Genomic DNA, 21,060 nt, shown 5'->3' on the forward strand with positions numbered 1-21,060 from the left:
CGGATTGCTGCGGCATTATCTGGGTGCTTCAGCTCGATTCGTACCAGTCCGCCTTAAGCCAGACTAACACGTTTACATGCAATGAACAAAGGTGAGTCTTTGTTGGGCAATACGTCGGTGTACTGATGTGCATGGAAACGCAGTGTGTGACAGTCGGGAGGAGCAGAAATATGACCTTAACATTTAGAAAAGATCTGAATGTGAGAAAAGATGTCAGTAAAAGTTGTTTTCAGTAACTGAGCTCTCACCAAAGACAGCGTCTGAGTAGATGAACTGAGGAGTGTTGTCGTTGATGTCCTCTATGTTGATCAGCATTTGTCCTGAAAGAACACCAGGAGACAGAGAGGAGCCGACTGTGAGTGAGCGGTTTCAGACTTTAGAGTTTTACTGTTTTTCCTCAAAGCTCTTGTTCTGACCTGGTGTCACGCTGTTATTTTGGCCTTTCTCTGTCTTCTCGTCCACCACCTGGGCCTCCACCACAGCTTGAACGCACTGCTCATAATCCACTGTGTGGGCTGGGTTGACTCTGACATCCCCATTTGGGTCGAGGGTGAACCACTCACAGGGTGTCAGCGAGTCATTACATCTGCAGGTGACAGATTCCAGGTGGAAGACCAGGAAATGGTCGGTGTCTTTGTCGTGTGCCGTGAACCTCCCAACAGGCTTGCTGATGGTGGTGTTCTCCTTCACAGACACGGGTTCTGTTGGCTTGAACTGGGGCCTCTCGTCATTCACGTCCAGCACGTTCACATCCACCACCACAGAGGCTGTCTTTTGTTCCAGATCTGCTGCTTCCACCACCAGTCTGAAACGGTTAGGTGGTGTCTCATAGTCCAGCTCGATGTCCTGGTCCACAGAAATGTTTCCTTTGTAGCCTCTCACATCCGGAAAGGTCCGAATGGTGAAACTGCCAAAGCTTCCATCAGCAATGCTGAAGGAAATACGCTTGAAGTCTGCCGTTTGATCCAAATCCTCAGCGTGAACTGTGCCAACTAATGCACCTGATTGGATAAAAGAAAGTGCATCACGATCCTAACACACTGTCAGGAACGTAAACGGTCTTTCATTTAGACTATACCAACCCTTTTCTCCTTCTTTAACAGAGAAACTGTAAGAGTTGTCTTCAAATTTAGGCGAGTTATCATTAACATCCTAAGACACATGAGAGGTGAACAATTATTTCATGATGCGTCTCCCAAAATGCAACTGGGTGGTTAGAAACGCTCCAGGATGACATACCTGCACAATTATAATAACTGGGACTGAACTGGACAGTGGGGGGGTTCCTTGGTCGGTGGCAGTGACGTTAAACTTCACCTCTCCATTGAGCTCTGGATCCAGTGCCTCCCGGTCCAGTTCACCTTTGTTTCTCAGCACTCCTGTGTTTCCATCTATGGTGAAGTTGTTGCTGTATGTGCTTGGGTCTATGCTGAACAGAATCTCACTGTTCACAGTACCGGGCTCGTCTCTGTCTGTGGCCTGCACAAATCAGAGAGATGACTAGAAACGATCCACAAAGCAGCACTGACAACTTTTTAATGTACACACATTTAAATGTGTTTGTCTGGGAAGAGGAAGTCCATTTACAGTCAGTTCAGTTCCAGTTTATTTATATAGCGCCAAATCACGACAAGAGTCGTCTCAAGGACCTTCACACAGTAAACATTCCAGTACAGGTCAGGTCATTAAGCCAATCAGTAAAATGTTTCCTATATACGGAACCCAGCAGGTTGCATCGAGTCACTGACTAGTGTCAGAGTCTTTACGGCAATCCAAGTGCTTTTCAATTAAGGCCTGGTATTGTCACGGTCTGAGGTGAGAACTCTCCTTCAAAGACTCGAGTGTTTTCAGGTGGTTGGTGCTGAGATGCGGGTCAGGTGCCAGCAGCCAGCTCATTAGCAGGGCTGGCTGCAAGACTTACTCTTGGTGTTGTCGTTGAGAATCACGAGCCATCTTTTGAGTCCTACAAAGATCAATGATTATTTTTCTAGCGACTTTGACCTCACGCTTGTCTCTTTCCCCGTCCACAGGAACTCTCACCACCTCCCACCTCTCCAGCTGCTTCACATCTCTCATCTAGATCCTCATCCTCTCCAGCCTAGCCAGACCGACCCGCTCTCTCCTGGATCTCGGCCCAACTCAGACCTGACAACCTCCCTTCCCCGAGCCTGAACTTCCTCAAGGAACTGTAAGCCCCATTTCCCAGATTCCCTGCTCTGTTTGGCATCCTTCACACTTCACTGATGGCCCTCTGTTTACAGATCTGCTTCAAGTCCTACCCAAACCCAGAGACGCCTCGCTTTGATGGTGCGCCCTCATTTTCCTTAACAAAATATTGTTTTTTTATAGTGTGTGTGTGTGTGTGTGTGTGTGTGTGTGTGTGTGTGTGTGTGTGTGTGTGTGTGTGTGTGTGTGTGTGTGTGTGTGTGTGTGTGTGTGTGTGTGTGTGTGTGTGTGTGTGTGTGTGTGTATACTGAACCCTAACATGACAGGTGTTCCTTTAAGGAATGCATATTTCCCACTGAGGGTCACACCAGAGTTTGAAACTAACATCTTATGTTGAGGATGTGCCTTTAAAGCCATTTGGGCCAAATCATGAAAGTATTTGTGAACAATCTCGTGCACTGTAGGAGGACGATGTTTTTTATTTGTTTTTTTAATAGGCGAGTGGCTCCGAGTGCCAAAGTGTCATATCAGCAGGTGAGTCGTTGAGCCAGGTGGAGGTGCGGCCGAGACTCAGCAGGAGTCCGGTGCAGTGCAGCCACGTAGTACGACACAGACGTCAGCCTGCAGCGCTACAGCAATCAGCTATTGCTGATCCTAAATCAGTGTGGAGCAGTTTTAACCTGAAGATGGAGATGTAATCACGGTTTTGTGTTGAACTGCCAAATGGTTGGACTCTGGTTCATATAACACAACATGGCAGCCGCCATCAGTGGGGCACTAAGGTTTCACTTTAGTCCCGTGTGAGAAGACAGAATTGTGTTGAGTTGTGAAGGACTGTAACTCTCAAGTGTCAAAGGCCTCTTGGTTAAATGAAGTGAGTTGAGCGGATGAAGATCCTCCTCGGCTCTTACCTCGATGCTCAATTCAAGCTGCTTGCCCTCTTCCACAAACTCTCTGTAATATTTTTGACTGAAGACTGGAGGCTGGTCATTGATATCTGTCAAAGTGATCTCCAGTACCGTGGAGCCCGGCTTGCCATCCGAGTCCCTAGCCTGCAAGGTGGCTGAGTAAAGAGATCTGACCTCACGGTCCAGAAGAGTGTCGTTTTTCACGTAGACTTTGCCTGTGTGCTCTTCAACATCAAATAAGGTACGTCTGAAACACAGATTTAAACCAAACTTGGATCAATCAAGTATGTGTCAGGTGGCATAACAACAAAAGGCGGTGAGTATTTGCATGTATTTGTTTAAAAGCTGATGTACCGTATTGTCCGGACTATAAGCCACTACTTTTCCCACGCTTTGAACCATGCGGCTTATAATGAGGTGCGGCTTTAGTCAACCAGAAAGGATGGATGCTGGAAAGTCTAATGAAGCAATGGATAAAGGAGCGCTACAGAAAGCGCCCAGGAGGATTTGTTTCACAGTAAAACGGCGCTGCTTGTTTTCCCAGCTTCACCCGGGATGATGACAGCAACACGGAGAGCGACACTGACATCACCACAGAAAAGGTATGTGACGAAGCTCTTCTGAGGCTGTTCAACTCTGACACTGAAGAACGATGATGACTTCAGTGGTTTCAGTGCACAGGAGGACGATGAATAAACTAATCAATAACTTTTCTGTTTTGTTTGATACTGATCAGTTCAGTTATGTTCAGTTAAACTACGTTTTCAGTTCAGTAGATATCTGCAGCTTTTAGCCCGGTGCGGCTTATATTGGGGTGCGCTCTATAGTCCGGACATGACGGTAGTTAGATCTAACCGCAGACATACATGCTTTCTGGAAGAAGCCTGTAGGTGATATTGCCTTGATCCATCGTGTCAGGATCATCTGCCTGGAATAAAAACACACTGACATGAACCTCAAAATGTAACCAATGAGGGAAAGATATGAACCACTTCAGTTCTTACATTTTAAAATGAATTCGTTCAGCTCATAGTTCATAATTACGTATTTTTAATTCCCAGTTCCAAAAAGAAGTAAGTGCATCTAAAATCGATGTTACATGTAGGCCTAGGTAAATGCACCACGGACGGGAACAGTGGCATCAACAGCTATCTCCATGCCACGCTCTTCTTCAGCTCAGCAAGGAAACAAGGTCATTTCAGAGTGAGTGCTCTCACTTTAACGTTCATCAGATAAAATACAAGCAAGTTCAGTTCATGTTCGCAAAACGAGTTCACGCAAAGTCATTCAGTGAACTTGTTCAGACACAACACTGCACGTAACTAAAAACTCATCAAGTTTCAGGTCTTACGGTAATCGTGGCGAGTTCTGTCCCCACAGCAGCGTGCTCAGCCACTTCCAGCTCATATGTGTCCTTAAGGAATGTGGGGCTGTTGTCATTGTCGTCCTTTATGTTTATAGTGACTGTCGCAGTAGAGCGGAAGTTGGGTTTGTCTTTGTCTGTGGCAGTTAGCTACAAGGATGCAAACAAAACACATCAGTCTGCTTCAGTGTTCACATATCTAAACACAAACACAAATATTTTACCTGAAAAACCATTTGATGCTTTTTCTCATAATCCAGGTTTTCTGGCTGCCTGACACGGAGCTGGACGATGCTTTGTGTCGTGGTGGATGAAGGCTCCACAGAAAACACATTCTTGTCTTCTCCCTCCAGGCTTAATTCAGTGTGTGAAATCTGTGAAATCATGAAACAGACGGTCCTTCATCTTTGATGAGATCCAGGGTTTGTCAAGGATTTAAAAACTTTCACAGGTGTGTTTGCTTCTCACCTTATCAGGATCTATGACTGTCATATTGAATGAAACAGAAACCAGCGTGTGTTCTAAAACTTCTCCTGTAAAGTCAGTTGCTTTCTCACAGGGGTCTCCACACTTATAAAACTGAGGAGGGTTATCGTTGACATCAATGATGGTGATCTGAACCGTTGTTGTTGCGCTGGAATATGTTCCATGGATGTTTGGATTTGACTCAGTGGCCTTAAACAAAAACAAGGGTTGTTAAATCTTCAAATCAGATTATCTTGTCTTGGAAAAACAGTACTACTGTATTACACTGTTCAGTCTGAATTAAAAACAAGGGAAGTTGTGTTGTAAGTTAGATTTTATGCAGTTTATCACGACAAGAGTCGTCTAAAGCACTTCACACAGTAAACATTCCAATACAGGTCAGTCCATTAAGCCAATCAGTAAATTATTATACTACATAAGGAACCCATCAGGTTGCATCGAGTCACTGACTAGTGTCAGTGTCTTTACAGCAATCCTCATACTAAGCAAGCATTTAGCGGCAGTGGAGAGGAAAACTCCCTTTTAACAAGAAGAAACCTCCAGAGGATCCTGGCTCAGTATAAGCAGCCATCCTCCACGACTCACTGGGGATGGAGAAGACAGAGCACACACACACACACACACACACACACACACACACACGCACACACGCACACACACACACACGCACACGCACACGCACACGCACACACACACACACACACGCACACGCACACGCACGCACACACACACACACACACACACACACACACACACACACACACACAAAACATATATAACATATATACAAATTAGCGTTTCTATGGTTACATTGTGATTTCTTAGTAAATATTCTATTAAGTGAGAGATAAACTTTATTGTATTTATCCTAGTGAATCTATAATTAAACGGATAAACTAGTAGTAGCACATTCAATGTCAAAGAACGTAAAAAGTTATTATCAGGAGAAGGAGAATGTTTAAGTGGTTAGCAGCAGTGTGCTAGACGATGGCCCCCTCCATGAGGCACTCCACCTCCCAGTACTCCCCCACTTGTCCAGATCTAGGCTAACATCAGATTTTAACCATAGGCCCTATCAAATAAAAATGTTTTAAGCCTATTCTTAAAAGTTGACAAGGTGTCTGCCTCACTGAGCTGGGAGCTGGTTCCACAAGAGAGGAGCCTGATAGCTAAAAGATCTGCCTCCCATCCTATTTTTAGATATTCTGGGAACCACCAGTAAACCTGTTGTGAAGCTAAGACAGGAGAGATGTGATATCTCGTTTTAATTCTCATCAGAACTCAAAGTGTTAGAGATAACTGAAGCCTGAGGGCCCATCTGCACTACTCCAGATCCACTGCAGTTATGAGAGTATTTCTGTCACACCAATAAGTGACAAAACCTCTAATAACCAAATATTACAATTAACAGAAAGAACATTTTTACTTTGGATTCAGATCCTCCCAAACCCCAGCCTGGCAAACCATGTAAATAATGTATATAGTCTGGCTACAAACCATTGGCAAAACCCAGCGTGGGCAGAATCTATGATCGTCTTTCAAATTATCTCTGCACACAAACGAACAATGCTAGGAACAATCAGAACAACAAACAACGTGACATATTCATCATTATGACAGCCTGTCAACAGGGGAGTCTGCCATGCACCATCAAAAACCACGAATAAGCAAATGCATCCTTTTTTTAAATAAGAGTAGTACCTATAACTGCTTATGTCTAAAATGAAAGCCCATTGTAAAATGCTCAAAGTTGATGTCAAAGCCATTTGAAACAAGCACCACTTCTGGGCTGATGCCATCTTTGTAGTTTTTCTCCATCAAACCTCTATTGTTAAGCCCATCTAACAAATGTAGAGTGCTGTTATTGGTAAGACAGAAAACTGTTCAGGCCAATTGTAGACCCGCTGAGGCTACTGTGGGAGTCTTAATACATCTTGGGTGAGTTGATTATTGGGGTTTTCATTCTTACTTCCCCTTTTGTTGTCATGGTGACACAATAAGGGTCACATGGGTGTGGCAGTCGGAATTAAAAGGAGCTGTCATTCTGTCACCTGGGGATTTTTGACAGATAGAGGAGGGCTGGGCAGCCGTAGTCTTTGTTGACTGCAGATGTTCAGTTAATCACATCACAATTCAGTTTGTTTTACTCCGTTTATAGTCACGTTATGTTTAAGGCTTTGACAAGAATTAAGAGTCGCCTGTAACAATAAAATGGACAAAAGCATTCCACCTCTCTGTGAATTAATCGAAGCAGACAGCGCGTCAAACAAATAGACCTGGGCCCAATCTCTGCCTCTACAGCGACTGTGGAAGTCGCTACAGCTACAATGGGGTGTGGCTACACTGACCTGCTGAGCAAAATCTTCTTGCTAGTGCTACGGTCTAGATTTCTAGGCTACCAATCAGTATGTATAAAAACTGGACCAACAAACAGAAAGTGAAGTCAAAGCCAAACAAGCCCCCTGGAAACTGGTTACAGCTCAAGTTTTAAGCCACAGTCCAGCATGTAAACCAAAATAAATAAATAAAATAAAAACACACCCATACATTTTCCCAGGTATTTATTTTTCCTCTTGCACTAAGATATTTATTGTTGTAAAACCTTCATGCTTAATTCAAAATCGGATGCCTAAAATCTACCATATCTGTCTGTAGTAGAGTAGGTGGCACTTTCAGGTGCCATGGGCAGACTCTGGTGGCAAAAAAAAAAAAACATGAGTCCGTAAACAGAATTACGTACCCTGACATTTTCATAACAAAATAAAGCAGAGCTAGCTGGTTCAGTTATTCTTATTGTTGACAGCCAAAACCTGTATTACTCTTTTAAATACCCTCAGTTTTGAGACATTGAGATGAGTATGGCTTGGCTGGATAAGCTAAAGATTAGCCATACAGGTAGCACTTAAAATATGGATTATCACCATTTCAAAACAACTTCAATCTAAAACATTTTACTGTGGTGCATACAATCAGTACTTTCTAAACCATTGAACTGCCACAGTTTTACATTACAAGGCAGGAATTTTGAAATCCTAACCAGAAACTTTGTGCATGGCCAGAGGTGTTGAAGCTAGCTAGCGCTGTCCACAGTTCCACCATGAAATAGACTTTTATGTAGAAATAGACTTTTATTATGAAATGTACGGTTGGAGAACTCCAAATTGAGGTTTTCTTTTAAAGAGCGAACATGTAAGATATTAATTGTTCATGCCCTTCTCAAAGAATAAAAAAATTCTCCACTCGCTTTGAGGGGAATGTCAGTCATTTTGCTAGACTAAACTGATGGTGTGGGTTTATAAACACAACAAAGACCTTTTTTAAGAAGTTTGTTACCTTCAGAGTTAGAATCACAGTATCACCAGTAACCTCTCTATCAATGTTTGAAGACACAGATATGACGCCTTCCTTTCTTGAGATTTCAAATAAGCCATCCTCTGTGGAATCTGTAAAAATAAAATCATACCTTGTTTATAACTCACTCGTATGACATGAAGAGCAGTCACTTTATTTTAGCTGACCTACGATGCTGTAGATCATGTCATCGTTGACTCCTGTGTCCTGATCTATGGCCGTTACTTCAAGCACAGACAAACCCTAGCAAAGGAGCCAAAAACAATGGATTACCTCCTCATTTATTTGTGATTTGGGTTCAGGTTCCTAAAATATGAACATTTTTCCATCACTGTTGGCATTAATGACAGAGGAATGAGATTCACCACTCGAGAATTCTCTTCAACTCTTGGGTCACTGGGAATGTTGATGAAAATTGGGTCGAGGTCTGCTACGTCCTTAACCGTGATGAAGGAGAAAACACTGTTGTTTTTGGAATGTGGCTCTTTTACATAACATAATATTCCTTCATCCTGTTAGGAGACACACAAAGTTTTATTTTAATACTTTATTAACAAAATAGGAAATTTAAACATTAGTAAATAGTAATTAGACTCAGAGGCAGCCCAAGGCATCTGTGAATTAAGCAACTGCTTTGAGCCCCCACACCACCAGGGCTCCCCAAGAGAACCAAGATGACATGAGAAAAAAAATGTTTTAAACTTAATAATACCTTTAAATAAAAACCAGCTAAATGTTATGGAAAAATTTATGTTTATTATTTCTTGATCATGGACTCAACCAACTGGATGTAATATATACTGCTCTATGCCTCTCTGCATCCTCTCATACACACACACACACACACACAAACACACACACACACACACACACACACACACACACACACACACACACACACACACACACACACATTCTTGTATTCATACACACACTGACTCCCTCTCTCACACAATGACCTCACTCCTCCTTTCTTATCTTCCTCTCTATAAATAAACTCTGTGAGCGGATGTTCGGGGCATTTTGCCTCGTGCATCTTGCCACAGTTACAACTGTTTGACTTGTCTGCTCATTGTCTCCTTCTCTCTTCACTATAGGTAATGGGTTATTGATAAACATATTGATAAAATCTCCACCCTTCGCGCCACCCTTTTCCAGTTCTCGACCGGAAAAGGGTGGCTTGCCAACTCCGGGTCGGGGGAGAGGTCCTACCTCAAGTGGAGGAGTTTAAGTATCTCGGGGTCTTGTTCACGAGTGAGGGTAGGAGGGATCGGGAGATCGACAGGCGGATTGGTTCAGCGTCTGCAGTGATGCGGACGCTGAGCCGATCTGTCGTGGTGAAGAGGGAGCTGAGCCAGAAAGCCAGGCTCTCGATTTACCGGTCGATCTACGTCCCAATCCTCACCTATGGTCATGAGCTTTGGGTAATGACCGAAAGAACGAGATTGCGGATACAAGCGGCCGAAATGAGTTTCCTCCGTAGGGTGGCCGGGCTCAGCCTTAGAGATAGGGTGAGGAGCTCGGACATTCGGGAGGGACTCGAAGTAGAACCACTGCTCCTCTGGATCAAAAGGAGTCAGTTGAGGTGGTTTGGGCATCTGGTCAGGATGCCTCCTGGACGCCTCCCTGGGGAGGTGTTTTGGGCATGTCCTGCCGGCAGGAGGCCCCCGGGTCGACCCAGGACACGTTGGAGAGGTTACATCTCCAACTGGTCTGGGAACGCCTTGGGGTCCTGCCAGAGGAGCTGGTGGAGGTGGCCGGGGAGAGGACGGTCTGGAGCTTCCTAGTTGGGATGCTGCCCCCGCGACCCGGACCCGGATAAGCGGAGGAAGACGACGATATTGATAAAATCCACGACAATAATATTTCACAAGATAATACAATTTATCTGTATTGTTTTCTGTAGTTTATTTTGGTTTTATTTTGTAGTGCAGCACATTTTACACAATTACTAAAATTTAAAGAACAAAAGATAGTAAACCTAACTTTTTTTTACTGTAAATTCAGTGTTTGTCTGCTGATGTTTCTTTCAAATAGCTGAATGAATATATCACACTTAAATAACACCCTGCTATTCAAAATGCTAAATATTTAAAGACATTTTGTTGGTTTGCTGCTCCGGTAAAATTAAAATCAATATCTATAATAACACCTGTATGGTGTAAGCTAATTACAAAAGACACTAATGATAGTAGGCAAGTTACACAAATGGCTTAGCCTAGGAATGATTAATCAGCTGGAGTTGACTTGTTGGTATGGGGGGCCCAAAGGGAAACCTGCTCAGGACCCTACAAAGGCTTGGGCCGGCCCTGGTTTGACCCTTAACCAATGAAGAGGACTATTCCAGTAACAAATAGCAGGCCTAATTAATTAAAATGTTAAAAATGCTCTTACAGGAAACAAGTAGAGCACTATTATTTTATTAAATTATTTAAAATAGAGTTTATATATAGAGTTTTATATAATTTTTTCAACCAATTCATTCTTTCACTTTTAAACAAAACAAATCATCAAAGTAGAAAATGCATTCCAATTATAAGATTTTATATTTCCATATCATTAAAATAATTATGTGTGAATTTGCTTTACTTGGTTCGTTTTTAACACTGTAAATAGTTGTTTTTACTTTTTTTGCTGACAGTTTCGACCAGTGCTGCAATCTTATTCAGAGCTAGCCGCTGTTGGCGGTGTCACTTCCTTCTCCATTTGTCCGCGGGCAGCAGGAGATGGTGTCGCCCTCTGCTGTCCATACTCTCTGTGCCAATGGCACAGTCCTATGTGTGATCCAATGCGTAGACCCCATTGCCTCTGTTCATGGTTGTGTGTCCACGTCTTTTATCTGTGACTTCCTTCATCAATCTTAAGTATTTTTGTTGTTCTGTGTTTATGATCCTTGTTCTGTCCCGGTCCATTATGTGATTTTCCCTTGGACAGCGGTCTATTACAGCTGATTTTTTATTATGTTTTCTGCTTCTTGCTTTGCTGCTCTTGTGTGTCTTTGACTTGTTGCTTTTTTGCACTGTTTTCTATGTTCTTGTGTTGAGTTGACGTCCTGTTCCTCCTGTGTATACTTTATTGCATTTATGACCTGCTGATATCTTGTCTTTTGGGTGTACTGGTCTTTTTCTAACTGTTGTGTATGTTTTTGTTGGTGTGTTTTTGCTGTGTTTTTTTCATTGTCGCTAGTATTTTTTCTGTGATGGATGGAAGGGTTATCACTGGTTTTGGTCCTTGTTTTTCTGGATTTCTGGTTATTTGTTTTGGTTGTTCTTTACCTTCTGTTGTTGTTTTCCTTTGTTTATTGCCCATGTCGGATATCCGCAGGTCTTTAAAGTGTTTGGTATATGTTGGTCCTCTTGTTTACGGTCTCGTTCTTCGGTTATTGTGTTTTCTCTTTGGTATAATGTTCTGATCACTGACATTTTATGTATAGTAAGGTGTTCTGATGTCCACATGAGTCTGTGTGTGTTGGTTTCCTGTATGCGTTTGTGTTGTCTTTTATTTGCTTATTTTCATGTCCATCAACGTTATGCTGCCTTCTATTTCTTCCTCATATGCAAATTTTTTGGGGGTTTGTTCCATCGATATTTTTCAGGTGTCTCCGTTTGTCCTTTGGAATGATCTCCAGTATGCCGTCCACGTAGCTTTTCCATAATTTTATTTTGCAGTTTGGGGGGGCAGTGGCTGAGGCTTTTTGTTCTAGGTCCTCCATGAATTACTTACAAAGGGTGGTGATCATAGGTTACCCATGGCGAAGCCTTCCAGTTGTTTGTAAATTGTTCCATCGTATGTATGCGGCCTTTGCTACCAGTCCTATCAGTTGTGCTATGTCGTCTGTTGTGAGGTTTGTTCTTTTGTGTAAAGTCTTGTCCTGTCTGATTCTGTTTGCTACCGTGTCGATGGTTTTATGGGTTGGTGTTTTTGTGAACAGGGATGTGACGTCGTGTGAGATGAGTATGTCATTGTCTTCTATTGTAATCTTTTTTAGTTCTTTTGCCAGTTCTGTGCTGTTTTTGCAGTGTTTCTACAAAAGAATGATTGAGGAAGCCATATAAATAAGGAGACGTGGACACACAACCAAGAACAGAGACGTGTCGTCGGCGAGGGGAGTGAGGGCAGAAGAGGGCGACGCCGTCCTGCCCGTGGATAAAAGGAGAAGGAAGTGACATCGCCAACAGTGGCTAGCTCTAAAAATGACCGCAGCAGAGTTTGAAATGGCAGCAAAAAGGGTAAAGAAATAAAATAGAACTTTTTTCTGTGTTAAAAAAGGAGTCAAGTAAAGCAGTTAGGAAAAACACACAGACTGAACGCACAAAAGATGTTTGTGAATATGCTTAAACATAATAATCAAAACTAAGTTTAAACTGCAGCATTTTATTAGAAGTTGCTGCATTTAAAAGGGAGCATATACATTATTTATTATTAATTTATTTTTGTAGCTCTTGAAACAAAACAAAACATTTAATCCAGATTCTCTAAGGCTTTCAAACATATCAATAAAACTGTTTTCCTACACTGAAAGCCAAAACATGTTTTTAGAGAGTAACTTTCACAGCGATTACAGCAGACGGCAGACTGAAAATACGTTTTTGTTTTGAATTCAGTAGAATATGACAAACAGCAGCTCGTGCCATTCTACTCACAGTTGCTGTAATCTTAAGCCGATAAAAGGTACTCAGCGAGGTGTAATTGAGACGTCCCTTTAGCTTCACTTCACCATTAAACTGGCCAATCTCAAACAGATCCGATCCCTGAGTTGGTGTTACCTGGAAAAACACAACCATGAAACTTTGCACAATATCAGAACATAATAATGGTTCTAAATGAAATTGCTCACAGTGGAGTTTACCTCTGTGATGCGGTATGTGATGGGATTTCCATCGAGATCAGTGGCAGAGACTTTAAACAGATTGCTACCAATGGGTGCATTCTGAAATAAAAATGAAACAAATGCTAAAAATATTTAAAAAAAACACCCAGATAACGCAAATCCATTTCACTGAGCTTTAAAAATGGGCTACATGGTTAGAATATGTTAACAAAAAAGCTCAACTGCATCACTAATAAGAAACTTTTTTATATGATTTACTCACTTCTGGGACTGATATGTCATAGTTAGACTGGCTAAACAAAGGTATGTTGTCATTGGTGTCGTCTAGTATTATAATTAATGTTGCGGAAACCTGAAAGACATGTTTAAAATAAATGTGATTAATACTATAAAGAATAACTGGTAGTAACGGGAGGGGAACTTACGGGAGTGGTGCCATCAGAGACGGTAGCGTCCAGTGTGAGGGTAAAACTAGCCTAGAAGAGATGAAGTCATGCAACTTGTGAATATTCAACCAAAAATATGCTGTTTTATTCCCCCCTGTAAAGATTTCCTCATGACTAACACATCATACCTCTGTATCAAGAGGAGTTTTTACTGTGACTCTTCCAGTGTTTACTTCAACCTCAAAAAATGCAGCACTGACCCCGGAGATCGAGTAGGTCAGTGGGTCATTTTCTGGGTCTGTGGCATTTATAACAAATGCAAGTTCCCCTATACAAACAAAACCAATTTAACGTCTAGAAAAGGGGATTCACAATTGGTAGCACATGAAAGTTGACATTTTCAGTAGTCAGTTAGATGTATGTACCAACTGGGGTGTCTTCACACACGTGATGAACTTGACTGTTGAACGTGGGACTAAAATTGGCTGTAAAACAGAGAATATTAACATTAGATGGTGATGCAAAAAAATTTTTCACAAAAACTAAAATAAATGAAATGGTCACCTTTGACCGAGCTGACAAGGAGCAGTAGTATCCATCCTGTGAGCGCCATGTCTGAAACAACAGCCGCTAGAACGTTTAAAATTAAACGAGTCGGTAAAGAAAGGATACGGAGTGTAGCTTCATCTTGACTTTATGATGCCAAAGATGAAAAGCGGGCGTGTACAACCTCACACATCTGGAACAACAGACGTGTTGGGAACGACCCTCAGCTCCTAACACATCACATTTTAGCTCTAATTAGTTTACCAAATGGAGTTGAAGCCATCTTCTGTTTGCAGATGTTGCTTAAATGTGGACCATTAATGAGTTTAACTCCAGAAGTTAATCAGATGTAGCTGAACATCCAATTATGATTCTAACACACACTCCTGCTATCCAACAACAAAATGGCCGCGCTACATTTTCCTTTGACTTACGGAACTCTGGCACATTTAAGCACTTTGAAACCGAGAAACAGAAGAAAGAACGAATCCCAGCTTCTAAATCTGCAAACAAGCCAAGGAACATGCTTTTCTTTTCCTTAATGGAGTAAAGACTGACTACAGTTACAGTATAAATATATACCGTGTTACTGATATCTGTGTATTGTTCATACTATCTGGCACAGCAGGCTAATAAGTTTATTATAGGGTTTGAATAGAAATCAGCACAACTCCTGTCTCCCACAAACACAATCTTCTATTACTGTAAGCACATACAGATAAAGAAATCTTGAGGGCCAAAGAGCAACCTCCGGGTTCCAAAACCGATGAGTGATGTCACTCCGACCATAACCTTCACTTCATGCCCATTGCTTGTAACAACCAAGATCACCTGCCCTGATTACGAAAGTTAAAACTGGATAACAAATTGAATGTCTGACCACACCGAAACAATCGACAGGTGAAAAGTGGGTCATTTCCTTTTAGCTTAGATGTACAGAGAAGAGATGATTTACCTGAGAATGAGTTTGGTTATAGGTGATTGGCAGAAAAAGCTGTATAAGTAACAGGATTTAAAATAATTTCTTCTGATGAATATTTGCCTTACAGAAGTCCCCTCCACCACACACACACACACACACACACACACACACAGGAATGAAATGAGAGGAATTTGACTTTCTCATTTGAGCTTTAAGAGCTAAATGTTGGTATTTTTAGTAGTTACGTTAATAAAACTGAATCATTAATGGAGTTGTGTTTTCTACATAGCTACTGTTGTCACTTTAATATACAAATAACATTTACTTTTCTAAAATCAGTTGTTGTTTAAATATGAGCTTTGTTCTGTAAATGTCTGAATCTTTTAAGAATTAGTGGCGGAATCAGAAATCCCTCGTTTCCTTAAAAACATTTAAAACGACAAATAGGAGCTTTGATCATGACAGCTGGTCGCTGAGGTGTTGGTAATTCAGAAAAACACAAAACAGCTGGAAGTGCCTTGCTCATTTGTTCAAGTCTGATTTAAACAGCAAATCTCAGTATCCACAAGACTGAGCATGTTAACGCAGTAACACCATTTTAAGTGGTTTGACACAGAGAAGGTAGCCTTACCTGGTGACCATCACAGACGGCTTCCTTATTCTGATTAGTGGGTAAGACCTTTGGCTCTTGTATCTCTGTGTCGTTATCACGTCAGCGTTGTAAACATAAATCATTAACAAACAACCAGCACCACCACTCTGAACGTCTCCCTGAAAAATAAACTCCCATCAAATAGAAAAAGTTCTAATTGTCTCTCTCAGCTGATTCTCGGTGAAGGACCCCAGTCCTGTGGCTTTGTGCCATTCTTGGTCTGAACCACAACCACAGAAGGCAGCTCGCTTCCCCTGAGTAAATTTGATGGAACCAGGGACCGTTAAAAACATTTCCAACCAATCGGTGGATTGGAGTCTTGTTTAGAAACCACAGATCCATCCCATAATGAGCCAGAGTTTCAGCATTGTCTCCTCTAATTAATGAGCCTCACACAAAGGATTGTGCTCTGGTATTCACCCTTAATCAGACATTCGCCTCCAAACGAAGTCAGACAGATCCTCTCAGCAGGAAAAGGGGGAATATTCAAAGTAGGAAAATACAGTTGGAAAAAGCTAAAGAAAGAGATCAGATGAAAAAAATAATCATTCAGGAAATTTTCAGAACAAACATTTAGACTGGGGGAATGAAAATTAGTTAGAGCACGTGGAAAACAAACAGAAGTGTGACTGAAATCCTTGTACAGGACAGTGTTCCCCTAAGCAAACTGTTTTGTTAATATGTTAGCAAGTATAAATACCATAAACTAACAATGTAGATGTACTGACTGTCTAACACGCTCTACAAATTGTTCACGTAAGGCTATGCAGAACGAACGTGGCACCTTTGCCTCCGGTTTGGATTTGGTATCAGATGAGAAACGTTTGTGCGGAGAACAACAAACTGAGTTGTTTGGAGAGAAACTTTTAAGAAATATATCATAAATAAATAAAATGTGTCAATCCAGAAAGTGATGACAGCCTTTCTGCTGCCTGGTTTTTCCAACAGGACTTTGGTTTATTGCTTACAATTTTGAACACAACGCCGCCTCTCTGAGCCAGCAGTAAGAGTATAAAAGGGTGGGAACATTATAAAATCCTTCTCAGACAGTCCCAGTAAATAGAAACATCATAATAAAAAAAGTCAATCTAATGTGATAAGCCAAATATTATCAGGGTCAACCATGGTGATGGAGCTCCACGCAGAAAAGATCATCAGTCGTAAAATGAAAAGGCAAAAAGAGTAAATCACAAGTGGTTATGAGATGAGGATGACAACTAACTTATTAAAAACCATGAAAAATAACAGGTAACATGACAAAGTAAGTTTAAGTACTAACACTACAGTCACATCCTTAGTTTTCTGTCTATGACAGGTACAGGTGTGTGTACGATTATCAGTTTTATTGCTTTGGACCTTTGCTTTCAGCCAGCTTGTTTCTCATCCTTCCAGTCCGCTGTCCCTGACTCCCTCAAGCAGATTACACAAAGCAACAACAACTTCCTTCTGTTTCTGTTTAAGGTTATAAATAATTGTTACCTTACCAGCTGTAGATAACTTCTTGAACAGCCTCAGTTTGGAGAAGATAAGTTTACACCCAGTGATGTATTAGCAGGGCTGTATGGTGGCCCTCTGATGGGCCGGTGACCTGTCGGGGTTAGGGTTAGTGAACGAGGCCTTTAAGGTGGCAACAGTACATTTTGGTCTCAACATTCATACACCAGTCAGTTCTGCAGAAACAATGTCTATTTCACTCAGCAGCAGCTGTTCAGGAAGCTTATGTAAACAGAAAGTGTTTGCTGTTTTTCAGTGATTTTCAATGGAACCAGCTGATAAAGCTGTGAAACTGCTGTTTTCAGCTTCAGAAAGGTTGATAGATGACAATAGATTAAAATGATGTCTTTTACACTCATTTCATAATAAATTGGCTGATGGCCTTCAAACAGAAACATGATGAAGTAAGGAAGCAGCAAAGAAATAACCGTCCTGAAGGTTTCATGCTTACAAGGTTCCTCTTTGTCTTATTGGACAGTTTGAGTGTTTGTCTTCAACATTTTACACAACCCTGTGTGAATGAATGAGAACATCTCTGTCACAAAGACATCAGGGATGAAAATGACTTGTCTGATTTCAGATGTGTTGGAATGTTTTTTTTTAATCAAACTTTTGCCAGAATAAATAACAGGAAAATGGTTCCTGGGCCATTTTGTGTCCTAGACAAGCTTTGTAACTGACATGTTCATTAGTGGATGTCAAAAACAATTGGCTAACGCTGAGCGCTGCACTCACTGGAGATCGCAAGTGTCTCTAAGGGACGAGGGATGGACTTAGCAGAAACAATTGTCCACAGACCCAGACCCAGGGCAGCTGTGGCTACATAGTAGCTCACCGGCATCAGCAGTGTGTGAATGTGTGAGTGCATGAACAAAGGAAAGTGCTTTGAGTTCCTAGGAAACAATACTGTATAATATAGATCCATATATCTAAAAAAAGGATGGGAGGCAGATCTTTTAGCTATCGGGCTCCTCTCTTGTGGAACCAGCTCCCAGCTTTAGTCTGTGAGGCAGACACCTTGTCTACTTCTAAGAATAGGCTTAAAACATGTTTATTTGATAGGGCCTATGGTTAAAATCTGATGTTAGCCCAGATGTGGACAAGTGGGGGAGTAGAGGGAGGTGGAGTGTACAGTCGGTAAAGACGGCTCTCCCTTGCCCTGCCTCCAACATGCCTACATCTAAATAGGATAGAATATCCAGAGTTTTCTCTGTAGTTATGCTGCTATAGGCTTAGACTGCTGGAGGATACACTGACCACTTTTCACACTCTACTACTTTCTTCTACAATCTGCTCTTTAACTGTATTATTACCTGCTATTTCAGCTGTTAACTTTATTTTTTCTCTAAGTGTTTTTCTCCCCAGAAGAAGCTACAATGATGTTCTGCTGAGCTGTGGTGGCCTCATGGAGGGGGCCATCGTCTAGCACACTGCTGCTAACCACTTAAACATTTTCCCTCTCCTGATAATAACTTTTTGCTTTCCTTGACGTTGGATGTGTTACTACTAGTTTATCCGTTTAATTATAGATTCACTAGGATAAATACAATAAAGTTTATCTTTCACCAAATAGAATATTTACTAAGAAATCACAATATAACCATAGAAACATTGCTGTGTGTGTGTGTGTGTGTGTGTGTGTGTGTGTGTGTGTGTGTGTGTGTGTGTGTGTGTGTGTGTGTGTGTGTGTGTGTGTGTGTGTGTGTGTGTGTGTGTGTGTGTGTGTGTGTGTGTGTGTGTGTGCTCTGTCTTCTCGATCCCCAGTGAGTCATGGAGGATGGCTGCTTATACTGAGCCAGGATCCTCTGGAGGTTTCTTCCTGTTAAAAGGGAGTTTTCCTCTCCACTGTCGCTACATGCTTGCTTAGTATGAGGATTGCCGTAAAGACACTGACACTAGTCAGTGACTCGATGCAACCTGCTGTATTCCTTGTTTAGGAAACTTTTTACTGATTGGCTTAATGAATTGACCTGTATTGGAATGTTTATTATGTGAAGTGCGTTGAGATGACTCTTGTCGTGATTTAAATTGAGGTGGTTTGGGCATCTGGTCAGGATGCCATCTGGAAGCCTCCCTGGGGAGGTGTTTCGGGCATGTCCTGCCAGCAGAAGGCCCCCGGGTCGACCCAGGACACGTTGGAGAGGTTACATCTCCAATCTGGTCCGGGAACGCCTTGGGGTCCTGCCGGAGGAGCTGGTGGAGGTGGCCGGGAAAAGGACCGTCTGGAGCTCCCTAGTTGGGATGCTGCCCCCGCGACCCGGACCCGGACCCGGATAAGCAGAGGAAGACGATGATGAAGACGACGATAAATAAAATTGAATTGAATCCATTTATTATTATTGTTGTTGGTATTATTGTTGTTGTTTTTATTCTTCTTATTATTTTTATTATTATTTTCATTGTTGTTGTTTTATTATTAGAGTTCAAAAAGGGTTTAATAAAATGATCTATGTTTAGAGTTTAGGAAATAATTTGGTGATTTCTGAGTTTAAAATGCATTTTAATGTGACTCAGTAATGTTTATAAAGGGGAGGCTCCAACTCAGAGAGGCAGAGGACAAAAGATTCTTCATATGAAGTTGTTAATTTGCTGCTGTGTCCGTGATCTCCAGCTACTAAACCAACTCATCTAGAGAAGAACTGATTAGCTCTTGTTCTGTGAGACTGCCAGGCTTAAGTTTGGACTTTTGGACAAGAGCTTGTTTGTGGCACAGAGGAGGATCAGAGCTCTGGAACAGCAACTCGCTGGGTTTGTCTTTGTCATTCAGTATTAACTCCAACCCACAAAGATGGTGTCAGCATGTATGTTTGTAACAAAAGACGGAAGAACAGAAGAAACATCTCCTCAGTCTCTTGCTGGCAGACCTGGAGGCTCGAGCTCTTTTTGGGATGATGTTGCCTGTATGGGCCGTAGCTGATAACAGGTCACTGATGTTTATTGGAAAGGTGCACTTTGTTTGTCCTTTTGGAACACCTTTAAAATAAATTAAAACACCACCTTGGAACTTTCACCCAAGTAGTTCTGTAAAAATCTGCCTGTTTTGGTTAGCTTGAATACCAGTTGGCGGCTTCATTGACCAACTCGCTCCAGGCCAGAGGAGCAGGTTCCCAAACAGAACCATCAGTGCAGCAGTCAGGATCAGCACCTGCCATCATCCTCGTCCCAAGGCTCTCCACTTGGTGCTGGGAGCAAACAATATCCATGATCCTGCATCTGGACCACGCCCAAAACACCATCCCACTCCAAGCAGGGTGGAAATCCTTTACCCATTTGGCCCTTCCAAGGGAGCGATGGGACACCCCCGCAAGGTGCCTGCTCAAACATGGAGATTGATGAGAAAAATATTAAACACATAGCTGTTGGGTGGCAGCATGGACACTTCTATCTCATAGGGTCCAGGAACTGCTAAAATTTGAGAATATTTATTTATTGTTTTACTTTATGATAAATGACCCGCACTTGTATAGCGCCTCTCAGAGTAAGGACTCCAAAGCGCTTTACACTACAGGGGATGAGCTATGATGTAGCCACAGCTGCCCTGGGGAGCAGTGACAGAGGCGAGGATGCTGAGCACAGGCGCCAACGGTCTGACCACCACCAGCAGGCAAGGTGGGTTATGGGCCATTCCCGTCTGTACCGGGTCGGCCTGGGCCGGGTAGCGTAGGTTGTTTACATATCTGGGTGGCCTGGCATTTTTCTGGGCCAACCAAGGCTCATTCTCAGCCCTCTTCTCGAGGGGGTCTGCTTCAGGCTGACCAGGGCCAACACACCCACTGCTGACAGCAAATTCACACCTTCCATTAGAGCAAGCCTCTGATTGGTGGGTAGAATCAGCCCACATGGGCTTAAGGCAAGGATGTGTGGAATCAACCGGACCAGGCTAGGGCCGACTGGGGGCTACCCGGCCCGGGTCGACCCGGTACAGATGGGAATGGCCCATTAAGTGTCTTGCCCA

General features: G+C 42.3%; 1 protein-coding gene across 3 annotated transcripts in view; it reads right to left on the reverse strand.

Annotated features, from left to right (window-relative positions):
• The window catches only part of cdhr2 (cadherin related family member 2), a 34,646-nt gene extending 18,989 nt beyond the window's left edge, over nucleotides 1-15,657 (reverse strand). Inside the window, exons 1-20 of one of the 3 annotated variants that reach the window (XM_054737213.2) lie at nucleotides 15,591-15,657; nucleotides 14,056-14,106; nucleotides 13,917-13,976; nucleotides 13,680-13,819; nucleotides 13,531-13,581; nucleotides 13,368-13,457; nucleotides 13,124-13,204; nucleotides 12,918-13,040; nucleotides 8,640-8,786; nucleotides 8,442-8,517; nucleotides 8,257-8,366; nucleotides 4,906-5,112; nucleotides 4,662-4,811; nucleotides 4,426-4,587; nucleotides 3,941-4,002; nucleotides 3,078-3,321; nucleotides 1,240-1,479; nucleotides 1,083-1,152; nucleotides 417-1,001; nucleotides 249-320 (exon numbers count right to left, since the gene is read on the reverse strand). In XM_054737213.2, coding sequence (XP_054593188.1) covers nucleotides 249-320; nucleotides 417-1,001; nucleotides 1,083-1,152; nucleotides 1,240-1,479; nucleotides 3,078-3,321; nucleotides 3,941-4,002; nucleotides 4,426-4,587; nucleotides 4,662-4,811; nucleotides 4,906-5,112; nucleotides 8,257-8,366; nucleotides 8,442-8,517; nucleotides 8,640-8,786; nucleotides 12,918-13,040; nucleotides 13,124-13,204; nucleotides 13,368-13,457; nucleotides 13,531-13,581; nucleotides 13,680-13,819; nucleotides 13,917-13,976; nucleotides 14,056-14,104 — 2,719 coding nt within the window. In that variant the 5' untranslated portion in view covers nucleotides 14,105-14,106; nucleotides 15,591-15,657. Of the gene's footprint in view, nucleotides 1-248; nucleotides 321-416; nucleotides 1,002-1,082; nucleotides 1,153-1,239; nucleotides 1,480-3,077; nucleotides 3,322-3,940; nucleotides 4,003-4,425; nucleotides 4,588-4,661; nucleotides 4,812-4,905; nucleotides 5,113-8,256; nucleotides 8,367-8,441; nucleotides 8,518-8,639; nucleotides 8,787-12,917; nucleotides 13,041-13,123; nucleotides 13,205-13,367; nucleotides 13,458-13,530; nucleotides 13,582-13,679; nucleotides 13,820-13,916; nucleotides 13,977-14,055; nucleotides 14,122-14,221; nucleotides 14,240-15,590 lie in introns of those variants that run through there. The other 2 variants (XM_054737214.2, XM_054737215.2) reach the window with 2 other exon arrangements.
• Nucleotides 15,658-21,060: the final 5,403 nt, after the last annotated feature.

The sequence above is a fragment of the Nothobranchius furzeri genome, chromosome 2 (genome assembly GCF_043380555.1).
Source record: "Nothobranchius furzeri strain GRZ-AD chromosome 2, NfurGRZ-RIMD1, whole genome shotgun sequence".
In the NCBI taxonomy this organism is placed as follows: Eukaryota; Metazoa; Chordata; class Actinopteri; order Cyprinodontiformes; family Nothobranchiidae; genus Nothobranchius; species Nothobranchius furzeri.